This window comes from Larus michahellis, chromosome 15 (assembly GCF_964199755.1).
Source record: "Larus michahellis chromosome 15, bLarMic1.1, whole genome shotgun sequence".
NCBI classification, from domain to species: domain Eukaryota; kingdom Metazoa; phylum Chordata; class Aves; order Charadriiformes; family Laridae; genus Larus; species Larus michahellis.
In genome coordinates this window covers 10,203,417-10,216,099 of record NC_133910.1, presented here as the reverse complement: position 1 = coordinate 10,216,099, position 12,683 = coordinate 10,203,417, and the positions used below count along the sequence as shown (strand labels likewise).

Genomic DNA, 12,683 nt, shown 5'->3' with positions numbered 1-12,683 from the left:
CCAAGACACCCTAGACACTGAACAGAATATGCTGTTGGCCCCTCACACAACACAGCTCCCTCTCGTGTTTACATGCATTACAACAGCAAACCAAAATAACTTGCAGTCCTGCTCCCACAAAGATGCACTTCAAAAGATCAGCCTGTTTCCCCTTTGACACACAGGGAAATGTCCCTGCATACACCTATAAAAAACAGTCAAACAATAAACTGAGGAATGATCTCTTGAAGTGTTATCAATGATAAAATCATACACATGCCAAAAATGCATATTAACTGAACAAATATAAGCACAGTCGAACCAAATCTGTCCCATAAATGCACAATACATTTATTTACTGAAATACAGTAATAGCAGCCCAATGTAAAAAGGATGGGGGGAGGGAAATAAACTTTTTCCTTGTTTTATGACCTCTTTCAAGGATGGAGGAGTTTATTTTAAGTAACTAAGTCAGTCTGTAGACACAAATAAAAAGCTACATACAAACCTGTACATATACCCAAGTTAACATCTGTAACATCTGTATATACAGTAAGGGCAACTGCAGGTATTAGCAGGCTTTTGAAAATCAGACCCTTCATTTTTATGCAATGAGAACTCAATGGTATTCTGTGAAAAACAAAGCAAACAATACTAATCACAAGGTCAAAAAGGCTGTAAACAGTGACAGACTAATGAACACAAACAGAAGACAATGCTATAAAATGCAATTTTTTTTGCAAAACGTCAGGTGGTCGCACCATACATGACTCACAAACCTTTTAACTATAGTAATTGTCATGACAATTACTATAGTTAAAAATCAACAAAATGAAGCAAATGATCCACTTACAATATGAAGTAATAGCAGAGATTGTGAAAGTTTGGGCTTTATGCTTAAAGTACTGGATAAACCAGGTGATTTTAGTTCACAGTTTCACTAGCTACTGACTCAGGGGCTGTCATTTCTGTCCTCATTCACAGGGACGCCTGCACAGATTTGGCACGCACACCTTTCCAGTGATTGAATGCAATGGGGTTCTTCACAAGTCAACTGTTTGTGCACAGTCAGGCATTTTTGTGAGGTTTTGGAAGAATACGGCCCTAGTGGTGTGCTCAGCTTTCGAACACACTATTTGCCTATTCAGACTAGAGGGGTTTTGAGGAAGACATATACTGCCTACCACAACAGGGCCCAATATAAACTGAGGCCTGCAAATATTGCTGCAATCCAACTAATATGTACTTTAAGCCTTAATAATATTAGATGAAGAGCTCAAAAAAACCCTGATGAAACAAGCTTTTAAAAACTCTTCAACTGAAATTCCAACAGATGAAGACAGCAGTAAAGCTGGCGCAGCTGACCGTGCCTATAACAGATAATAACAGGAAACTGCACGGTAGATACCATTCACGCCTAACCCCTCGCATAGCTGATAAATAAAACCCCAAGCAATGGCTGGCACACTCACAGGCACAGGGAAGGAAAATAAGTGAAACCTGTTAACTGACATTAAAAAATATTGTATTTTAAAAACAGCCAGGTTATGGAGCACACGGGCCAGACTTCTGGACTCAGAGCAAGAACTTCACAACAGCACTTCTGAAACTTAAAGGAAAGTGTACCTCATGATACAGACAAGATTAAGAACTACTGCATTTTGCTAATTGGAGAGAATCTAATGTAAGTACCATTATCTCATAATAACAACTGAATAGACTCTTTATTCATATCACATTAAGTGGAAGAAACATATACCAGTCAAAGATAGGTACGGGATAAATATTCTGCATTACAGGGCTCTCGATGCTTGTGATGAAACTGAAATGACCTTTGACAAAGTACAAACACACCTATCCAAACACACAGTTACTGTTTTACTGTATCACAGAATTAGAGCATGTGAAAACCTCTATGTCTAAGCCGTTCCTAATAAGATATAAAGGTTTGTTTTTCAAAATTAACGTAGACACTGCTACTACGTAACAGCACACAGCTTAATTTTTCACATTAGCGTACAAGTCTAAGATTTGTAAAAAATGAAGGCAAATGTTACAACTCAACAAACAGGACTAACAATCAGAATTAGTCAAATACAGGTGCAAAACACTGGCATGACAGAAAAAAAAAACCAAACAGAAAAAAGTTTAGAAAAATTCAGAACTCATTCATAAAACTGAACACAAGTTCTCCTGATGAGACTGTCCAGTTAAAAATGAACTGCAAGGCAATGCTGTTGAAAATACTGGTTTTTTCTTTCTCTTTTACCAATTCTCTATTTGCAAAAGGCAATTTGAAAGCTTCCTTGATTATTTTTTGTTTGTTGTGTGTTCTTTCTTAAATATCATAGACTTCAGTATGAAAACATGCCTCTTTCTGTTGAGAGATCTAACAAAGTTTGGGCAAATAAGGAGCTGATTTCACCATAAATGATACCTGAACTGGGTGGGAATGACTGACTTGCAGAATAAATACAGACATCCCCTTTCCTTAGCTTTTATACATCAGGAACATCATGGCTCTGGCTTCATCTTATTGCAATATCAATGATACTTTGAAAATTGTCAGTGCCTGCCCTTGGAACGGGGGAGTGCAAAACATAATGGGGGGGGGTGGAAATCAGAATGCATCCAGGATAATAGAAGAGAAGCGTGAAATTGTTTCCCATATTTTGCAGTTTACTTTCAACTAGTAAACACCTTTTTCACACTTGCAACAATAGGAGCCTAAATGCAGCAGGCAAGTTTGCTGCTCGCGAGACCTGTCTTTGATCACCAGTCACATATTTGTGCTTCTCTCCATTACGTGGGGATCTGTATCTAGAATTTCATCTAGAATTTCACTAGGCAGCTGTTTGTGGAGCCTGGCTCCACAACCACCCATCTGTTAATCATAGTCTATTTTAACTTTCGTAATAGTGTTCAGGTTTGGCTTTTCGCTGCTACTCCTTCCATGAACAGAAGTTAAGTGCTTTTTAAGAGCAGACTTGTGTTTAAAGTCCATGTCGCAACAATGACATTTGTAGGGCCTGTCGCCGCTGTGTATATTCAGGTGATCCTGGAGCGTGCTTTTGGCAGTGAAGGTCTTCAAGCACACCATGCACTGGAAGGGGCGGATGCCCATGTGCCCCCGGATATGTCTGTTGAGATTCTTTTTTTGCGTAAATGTTTTGCCACACTGCAAACACAAGAACAGCTTGTGCATTTTCAGATGTCTGAGATAGTTCTCAAGATGCAGAAATCCCCTCGGACACTTCGGACACTGGTGCCGCCATGAATTGCCAGAATCGTCCAGACTCTGGAACCCATTCATCAGACTAGAAGTTCCTTCTGTATTGTCACTGACAAAAGCCTGAAAGTGATTTCCCGACATTTCTGTATTTCTGCTTTCAACTGTAGAATTTATCAAGGAGTGCTGGGTTTCCGGAAAATACAAGTTTGTTTTAGAGGATGTGCAAGGCTGAGGAAAATGATCATTTTCTACGTTTGCTACGCTCATAGAATCCATTCTGAAGATACAGATTTCATCGTCCTTATATCCAATTTCAACCGTTGATATTTCTGGGGTTTTTGTGTCCTTTCTTTCCGAGATCAAGCTCTGCACCGCGGGCCGGGAAATGTCCCCCTTCTCCTGTTTCACAGGGTATTCCACGTTCACTGGGCTGTCTTCAGCAATCTCAATTATTTCACAATCTTTATCTAAAATATCATCCCCGTTTCTCAGTTCAGCATCTGAGGAATGACATCTTTCTGTCACCTGCTCGCTGTTCTCCATGGAAGCGTCGATTTCCAAGTATTTCGACAAAGCCTCCGTACACTTTTCCACGATGTGAACCATCTGGAGGTAACTGGCGGCAGTGAGGTATTTCAGCAGCTCCTTCTTTTTGACTTCCAGCGCGCCGGTGTAACAGGAGAGCAGCAGCTTTCTGCCCACCTCGGCGCTCTGCAGGATGGTGATCCGCACCTGCCGGGACTGGTTGAGCAGGAACTGGTCCCTCATGAAGGTGGAGCAGGCGGCGAAGATCACCTTGTGCCCGTGGAACTCCGTGTCGTTGATGTAGATGGAGACGTCGCAGAAGAGGTTCTGCTGCCGCAGGAGGTTCATCTTCTGCAGGACGGCATCACCCTGCTGCTCGAACTGGAAGTGCAGCACCTCCGAGTCCGCCGCCATGGCTCCGCTCCCGCGGGGGAGGCGCCGGCACCGCCGGGGAGAGTCACGCCGAGCCCGGGCCACCCCCGCCGGCAGGGCCCAGCCGCGGCCTCGCTCCCCGCCCCAGCGGCTGACGGGCCCCGCCGAGCCGCCCCCCCCCCTCCCTCCCTCGGCCCCACTCACCGGCCGCGGCCCGGCCGGTCCCCGCAGCCGGTGCGCACTCCGCCGCCGGTACCGCAACGCCCCGGAAGCGCTTCCCCCCGCCCGGCCGCCCCTTCCGGTAGCGGCGCCGGAAGCGGCTCCGGCGCGGCCCCCCGTGCGCCGTTACCGCGGCGGGAAATGAGAGGCGGCGGGAGACAGAGTTAGCAGCACGTTTATTAGAAGACTCGGCACTGCTACAGCGGCTGCCGCCGGGGGACACCGCGCCGCGCCTCGCCAAGCGCCCGGTAGAGGTAGCAACGTATCGGCCCGGGGTCGCCGCCCCCGTAAGGCATCTCGGAGGAACGGCTGCCCGGGGGCTCCGCCGCGCCCCGCCGCGGGGGCGGGCGCCCTCAGCGAGGGAAAGGCGCGCCGCCATGCCCCGGCACCGGGACGGGCAGCCGGCTCCTCTCCGGCCCCGGAGCGGGGAGGGAGCTGCGCCGACAGCCGCCGACCCGCCTGCTTTGGTAATCACACGTAGGATGAGACTTTTGCCCAGTCACTGAAGAGGTAGCTAATGCTCAGTCCATCGATTATACAATCTCAAAGGAAAAACGTCCGTTCTGCCTTCCCAACCCTTACCAAGTCAGGAGGGCCAGCTAGTTTCCTCCCTTGGTTTTTAAAAAAAATCAAGATTTAACGTGACTTTAGGATTTTTTCAACAGTTTCAGTTTGTATCACATTTGATTCTCCCTCCTCACCTTTACTCCTCCCAATGACTCGAACCAGAATCAGCCCCACACAATTTTGAAATTATTTCAACAAAAATTCAGCGGCAGATAGCTTAAGTTTTGCCAAAAAGCTAGGGGAGAAAAAGAATGACACTTCAGTTTTATCAGTTACTAACTTGCAAAACATGTCTTCTAAAAGAAAAATAAATTAAGGAAAGACTCATCCCTGATCTATACAGGAGGCTGTGCAGCTGCACCGTATGCTGCAGGAACACATGCTACACAAGCTACCACCATTCAGAAAAGCGGTGAACCTAAACCTCTGGTAAATCTAAGACTTCTACGATTCTCCTCTTCTATATAAAATAAATAAATAAAATGCCAACATAAAAAAAAATCCTAATATATTCAAGGAGTTATTAAAATATTTTTGTAATAGACTTCAGTTATTTTTAGGATATGCAGGAACTTGTACAGCACATTAAATTGTGAGACTATCCACTTACCAGCAAATAGTATTCTACACATTAACACAGATTATGATAACTGCCATAGTCCTCATCTGAATATGCAGCATCAGTAGCAACAACCAATGGATCTAGTCTTTCACTAATCGGAACACTGCAATGAAGACAACAATTTACATACATGGACAATTAAGTTCATCTTATTCTATAATCAAGCTGCCTCTGTATATTCCATTTATAATAATTCTCACTCCATTTTAATCTGTAATTCAGAGAAGAAGCATTAGCCAGATTTTTCTTTTCTAATACCTCTTTTATACTCTTCGCTTGTCTGTTCCATATAGGGGCAAGTCTTAGATGAACTCTACCACCAAGTGCACTTTGCATCGTGCCATCGGCGTCGTGCCCTCAGATCTCCAGTGTTTCTGGAGTCATGCAACTGTCTCCTGCATAAACCTTTTGGTCTGCACCCTTTTGCCAGGCCAAAAGCACAAACATTAGCAAGAAGTCACTTTTCATCCAACAGATGCGTCCATTTTCATTGAAGAAGCAGTCTTCTTCATTTCTGCTTTTTCCTATTTATTTCTGCCACAGTCTCGCCAAACGACCACAAGCAACCTTTTAATTGAACAGACAGCAGTCTCAGTCTTCTCAGACACTGACATTTCCACAGCACAGGGTGGGCTGAAAACCTATATAACTCGACCAAATCATTTTTTGTTTCTTAGGAAATCCCTTGTCTCTTCGTATCAGCTTCAGGTCACCCACAGCTACTTCAACAAGCTGTATTCTCCTTGCAGTAATGTTACAGCTTCATGATGCCACAGAAAAAAAACTTCTCAGACAGACAAAGCTTTCAATACTGTCCATCTTGCTGCCACTTTTTCTAGCATTTGTACAGTTTTATTCCTTTCTCTGGCAGAAGACCATTTTCTTTATTGTGTCCATATTCACATCTGGTTAGATCATTCACTAGTCCCTTACAGCACGTTGACCTGGCTCTGCAAGCTCTTATTCTCCATGTCTATCTTCGTTTTGACGTTAGTGCTAGAACTTCCTTCCATATAGTGAATAATAGATTATTATCAAAATGTTTGAACAATACAGAAGATTCTGCCTGAAGACAGAATGCAAGTGTCAGATGCAACTGTCACAGTCAGTTTTACCTCAAAACGACTCTGAAAGTGGGTAGCTTTAAGAGGAAAAACAGTTTTTCTTCCCGTGCCTATTTTCTGCCCCAGGAACCTGAACAATAATTTTAAAACGTTCCAAATAGTTAGATTTTAGACCTAAATATATTTGCTACAACTTGAAATATGTAATGCCCTGACTCCATTTCAATTGCTTACTTCATAGCTGTCCATCTAATAGTTCATGTAACAGTCAAGTACAGTAGTTTAAGAACTCAATTGCAAAAACCGATTCACAGAATCACCTTGCTTTTCTACTTGAAAGTATGTGGATTTCTGAAAATGTTCTGCAACATTAACACTTTTTATCGTCCATCAGTGTAATGTCTGCATAAGGAAATCTTGGCTTCTACAACACACATATATGAAGAGCAAGACCAACTTTTGATAATTACATACAAAACATTTTTTGCACTAGCACACCTTTGGTCATACCTGTTTAGCATTTTTAACCATACAATAGCAGCCTTTCACCCCCACCCCATCATTCAAACACACAAACAGTACTACTTTTAGGTAGGAAGCATAATCTCAGCCTCACGGCAAACCTTGTGGAAAAGAGCTGCATTGGAAGAAATACTTATTCCAAATACAAACAGCAGTTCTCTACCGAGGATCAGCCATTTGATTATTAGTCTATGCTACACTTCAATGTAATAAGAGTGCTGTTCTACTGGGAATGGTGTTCCTCAGATAAATTAGTTTCTTTCAGCCTGATTGGGATGCGGATAATTCCACGGCACTTTTGAGAAGCAATATGGTATAATCCCAAAATCCCAATTAACATGCCATTCCCGCTACATTTGATGTTTAAGGCGGTATACAAGAGGTATTGCTGAGTACAGTCAATAGCTGTATATTAACCTATGGAAATTGTGCTACCTGTACCTCACCCTAGGCTCTGTAAAACACTAATGGTCATGAACTATGCAGGTCACTTAAAAAAAACCAAAACCAAACTATTATTTGAATGTCCAAGAAATCAAAAAACTTCATGTTGTTAATGTTTTTATGGCAGGTATTTTTGTTTCTTTTTTCAAGTTAACTGACTGCGGCCCTTATCAAGGAGAGATATACAAGAACTAAGGGGGAAAAAAAGGGAAAAAAAAAAAGCAAAGCATGGAGTTGTTATACATTGCAGCTTTTAAAACAGGTCGTTTTCACAGTGTCAAAAAGCAATTATTTTTCCACTCCAGCTTTGCCCTAAAACCAACAATTGTTGTGGTTTATGTGATGCAAAATTTATGGAAGATGGATGCTGATTTTTAGTTTTGAAGTGTTTAGCTTATCTTAGCACATACAATGGTAAGTGCCCTTTAAAAATCCTAGGTATGACAGCAAAGGAAGTAGGTCATACTTGCACTCCAGGCACTGGCCTCTCACATTCCAGAGCTGCAATTTATTCTTATTTTGAACAGTTCTATGCAATGATCAGCTAACCCTGCCAAATCATTTAGGGTTTTATCTTTTCATAATGCAGGTCGAGGTTAAAAACCCTGAGAGCTTTTAAGATAGCGTTGACTGGCAGCAGAAGTTTCTTGAAATAGTTTAGAAAGGGCAAAAAAGTGACACAAAAATACTTCATTTCAACTGTAGGGGTCTAGGGGTAAGATCAGAGAAAGATAATTTTAAGAGGTAAGTTTAAATTTAACTGTATGGAGTGCTTTCAGTTATCCAGTGCTTTAAAAAAAATATAATTGGGTTATCTCACAGACTTGTCCTCTTTGCTCTTTCCTCCATCTGCCCAGACACAGAGAGGCCTCTAACTGTTCAGCAGATGGTTTACTTGCAGCCCACAGCAACAGTCTTTCAAAAGGTGTTAGTCTTGAGTCTCCTAATCAGAGAGAAATGAAACAATTAACCCCATAATCCACAGTAGAGACACAGAAAGAAACCTGAAGGAAGATTGCTATTCACAGAAAATATCAAGTAAGACTATGAACGATGGCTGAAGACCTGCCAGGTTTTGCAATCCAACCTGCCATCCATCCATCCATCCATAGCCTTTCAGGGCATACCACTAGTTTAGGTAAGAGCCCAAACCAACTCTTTGCTCCTCTCAGTCACGATCCCTGCAAAGGGCTGTTTTTAATTGCTTAATTGACGCAGGTACTATCATTTCTTAAACTGAGCACAGCCTGAGGCAGCTTCCCTGCATCCAGTACCTGGCTTGCATCACCTTGCTGACAGACCTTACTGTCTGTAGCAGCGCTACATGTGAAGGAATCGAAGTCCACGGTTATGTCTTGAACGTTTCTTTCATTGGCATTGTCAAAGCTATTTTTACCGTGTAGCTGTTTAAGATGTTTCCTCAGAACGGGTTTATGCGCAAAAACCATGTCACAGTAGTTACACTTATGGGGCTTGTCCCCACTGTGCAGGTTGAGGTGGTCCTGTAAGGAACATTTCTGAGAGAATGTTTTCCCACAGATCTTACATTGGAACGGTTTGATGCCTGCGTGCACTCTCATGTGCCGGTGGAGATTGCCTTTCTGAGTGAATGTCTTGCCACAGAGTAGACACATAAATAGTTTATGCATCTTTAAGTGATTAGCATAGTTTTCCAGATGCCGAAATACTCTTGTGCACTTTGGACACTGATGGTGCCACTGGAGGCCTTTGTCTATACCTCGGTTGTTAGGCCCAAACATATCTTTAGAGGCCAGAATGATGTTATCGCTGCCAGCATACGAAAGGGCATAGTTGTGGAGGTGGTTTTGCTCTATTTCACTTGCTCTGTTTTCAACAGTGGAGTTGATAAGAAAGTGTTGAGGCTCTGAGGAATGCAGTGCAGTTTGTTCAGAAGATATAAACTGGTTCTGATCCTTCTTGTTCCTAACTTCTGTTACCTCCCCAATGGACTCCACCTTGATGATCTGAATATCACTATCCTCCATGTCCATACTGTCTTCTGAAGGTTGAATACAAGGCGAATCTTGCTGCAGAGAGTCATCGTCTCCTTGATGGTCCTTCAGCTCAGAGGAGTCACTTTGCTGTTCACACTCCTTGCTCTCCAGTGGCTGCTTCGGTTTTATAAACTTCCAGAGGGCCTGCGTGCATCGCTCAACAATGTGGCTCATCTGCAGAAAGCTCGCGGCAGTCAAGTAGTTTACCAGTTCCATTTCAGGGAACTCCAGAATGCCGCTGTAACAGGACAGAAGCAGCTGCCTCCCCACTTCCGAACTCTGCAGGATAGAGATTTTTACATCTCTGGAGTCATTTAGTAAGAACTGATCTCTTAAAAAGGGAGAGCCAGCAGCAAATACTATTTTATGCCCCCGAACTTCAACGTCATCTATATGGACCACAACATCACAAAATTTGTTTTCTTCCCTCAGTTTGTTCATTTTCTGTAACATCGAATCCCCATAATTGTCAAACTTGAAGTGAAGAATATCTGATCTTTCTGACATTTTGGCACACCTAAGGAAAAGCAGCAAGAAAAAAAACAAGTGAGAACTTTTTTGTTTTCTAAAATGCAAATTAGAAGGGTCTAAAGTAATAAGATAAAGTGTGCATTTAATCAGAAGTTATGTTTTATGCTAGATAAATACTAAAGTCTGTTACAAGTTAAAAGAAAAAAAACAATCAAGTTTACACCTCGCCTTACAATATCTTCTACCTTTTTTTAATTTAATGCAGCTTGACTATAAAGTAGAGGTGACAAGACAGAAATTCTCCTGAAGCAGTATCCTAAAGAGTTAAGAAGTTTTCCACAGTACTTGTCTGCAATTTAAAGGGAAACCACAGAAGTATTTTTAGCAGCCTTAGTTCTCGTTACGCAGAGATTTTGTCTTTACCACATAACAATGACGTTCCTTTAGCTTTTGGTTCTCGATTTCCTTTAATGCCTAAATAGCTTTCATGACAAATGAATTCAAGGTGAGACAGAAGCCAGCACTTGCCAGACATACAAACATCCCTCTTAACCTTCTGCCTCTATTGTATACTCGTAAGAGTTGCAGCCCAGGCACAACAGCTGCAGTTCTTCTAGGACACTCCACAATTGGATAGAGGACACATCTCACTGGCAGTAACTGTAATTTCAACAAGCCAGACTTTTAGCAGGAAGGACTACACAAGCTTTGCGATATCCGCAGCACTGGGTTTAATGCATCATTTTAGATTGTCTTTTAAGGTTTTTTAAGGTTTTTTTCCGGGGGTTGGTTTGCTGTGTGTTGGTTTTGTTTGTTTTTTTTTAAAAAAAAAAAGTTCACTGAAAAAAAGTCTTCTGTCTGGCCCCTCATTGGATAAATCATGCCTTGTAGCTCCCAGTTTGGAATACCTCGTCAATGTCAGAAGTCTTGTTTCTTGTCTTCTTCTTTGGAAGATCACCCCTCTAGGAAATTTGTTTTTATTTGATAGTATTTGGAATGAAGAACAGTGGATCTTCCACAAAACAAGTATCAATCTTTTGTCTTTCAACAGTTCTTTTAAGGATTTATAAGACTACACTGATTCTCGATGAAACACTGTTCACGCAATCCTGCCAGAGAACTGGGATTGCAGGAAGTGAAGAAATCACAGGAGACTAAATGATGCAAGATTTGGTGAGATAAAATAACAAAGCAAAACTTACACCTCACAACTATTACAAACACCACATAAAGCTTGAAAGGAAGCTTTGAAGTTTACAGATAAAAGCAGATACTGCTCTCTTGGGGCATGAAATATCGGATCAGTGTACACACCAGGAAATGGAGTCGTGCCTACTGTAAATGAATTAATACACAGGACAAGGGTGTAAAGAAGAACATTTTTAGAAGTATCTGTTGATAATCAGGCTTGTTTCAGTTTGCTGATCGGACATCATCTGGAGACTCGGCCTCCTCAGTACTCAAGTCCCTCAAGTATATCTTCCAGTGTATGGCATGCAAAAGCCAGAAAAGGATTTCAAAAGCCTTCAGAAACAAGGGATCACAAAGTTTGGAAACAGGGGTAGCATCATTCTGCAGTACGCCCAATTCTGCTGAATCTACAGAAAGTAGAGCTGACAATCTCTCAGCCATCCCGTCTTCAGTACTGCCTGACTCACCCCCATTTCTAGGACAAAAAGTTTAATTTTATGAAGCAATAGCCTTTGGCAAATATAATCGGTAGCGACAGATCATCGTGAAGTGCCTTCAGTGAATTTCAGGCATTATTGAATGGTTTCTTTTTGTGTTTTCTCTTGGAAATGAAAGAACTCTACTTGTGAGCCTGCTTTTTCCTCCCACGTTGGGGCTATATGGTACAAGCGTGGTGGAAGTGCCGGTGCCACGGGGATGCTGTGAGCCAGGCACAGCCACCCCCGCCGCTCAGCACACATCACGAGAGAGGCTGAAAACAGAAAAGAAGTGACTTGCCTTGGCACAGGTTCAGTTTCCACTACCACCGCTCTCCGAGACGCAAGAGCCACCACACACGCCCCTGGCTCCCTTCTCGGGAGGGCAGCGGACTGGGCCCGACTCCCGTTCAGCCGGTAACCGGGACAACGATGTTCCGGGACAGCTCAGCCGAGAGCAGGCGTAGCTTTTCAAAACAATACCCAAACGCCAGCTCCTCTGCAAAGGCGGGGAGGCGGCTGTCCGCGCCCGCCCGCCCCGGCCCCGCCGCCCCGTTCCCCGGCCCCGCGGGAAGGACGGGGCAGGTACCTGTAGCGCCGGGCCGCGTCCCCCCGCTGGCACCCGCGGCCGCTCCTACCGCAGCGCCCGCCGCGGCCTCCGGCTACGGACCTAGAGAGGGGAGGAGAGCCGCCGTAAGCCGCCGCCCGGGCCTGGGGTCGCGCCGCCCCACCGCCGGGCCGGGCCCGGCCGCCAGCCGCGCCCCCCGGCCGGCCCCGCGACCCGCCGCGCCCCCGGCCGGGCCGGGCCGTTCTCCGAACCCGGCTGGCGGGGGTAGCGGGAGGCGCGGCCCGCTCCGGGGCCCGCTCCAGGGCCGCCGCCCGCGCCCCGCCGGCCCGCCGGGACCTACAGCCGCCGCCGCAGCCCAGGACGGCGACTCGGAACCGCATTGTTCGGCCGCCGGAAGCGCTCGTGCGCCCTCCGCC

At 44.3% G+C, this 12,683-nt stretch overlaps 2 protein-coding genes across 4 annotated transcripts; both read right to left on the bottom strand.

Annotated features, from left to right (window-relative positions):
* Window positions 1–205: 205 nt before the first annotated feature.
* On the bottom strand, window positions 206–4,291 carry ZBTB6 (zinc finger and BTB domain containing 6). The gene has a single exon (XM_074608772.1). It carries the CDS (start codon window positions 4,148–4,150, stop codon window positions 2,867–2,869), a length of 1,284 nt encoding a protein of 427 aa, XP_074464873.1. The 5' UTR covers window positions 4,151–4,291; the 3' UTR covers window positions 206–2,866.
* A 193-nt stretch (window positions 4,292–4,484) lies between these two features.
* ZBTB26 (zinc finger and BTB domain containing 26) lies at window positions 4,485–12,679 on the bottom strand. Of its 3 annotated transcripts, none has more exons than XM_074609000.1 (3): window positions 12,608–12,679; window positions 12,289–12,369; window positions 4,485–10,078 (listed from the first exon to the last, which is right to left on the bottom strand). In XM_074609000.1, the coding sequence occupies exon 3, from the start codon at window positions 10,066–10,068 to the stop codon at window positions 8,752–8,754; it is 1,317 nt and encodes a 438-aa protein (XP_074465101.1). In that variant the 5' UTR covers window positions 10,069–10,078; window positions 12,289–12,369; window positions 12,608–12,679; the 3' UTR covers window positions 4,485–8,751. The 3 variants fall into 3 exon arrangements, with proteins under 3 accessions (XP_074465101.1, XP_074465102.1, XP_074465100.1); XM_074609001.1 differs by having other exon boundaries at window positions 4,485–11,974; window positions 12,608–12,644; XM_074608999.1 differs by having other exon boundaries at window positions 12,289–12,678.
* Between the last annotated feature and the right edge of the window lie 4 nt (window positions 12,680–12,683).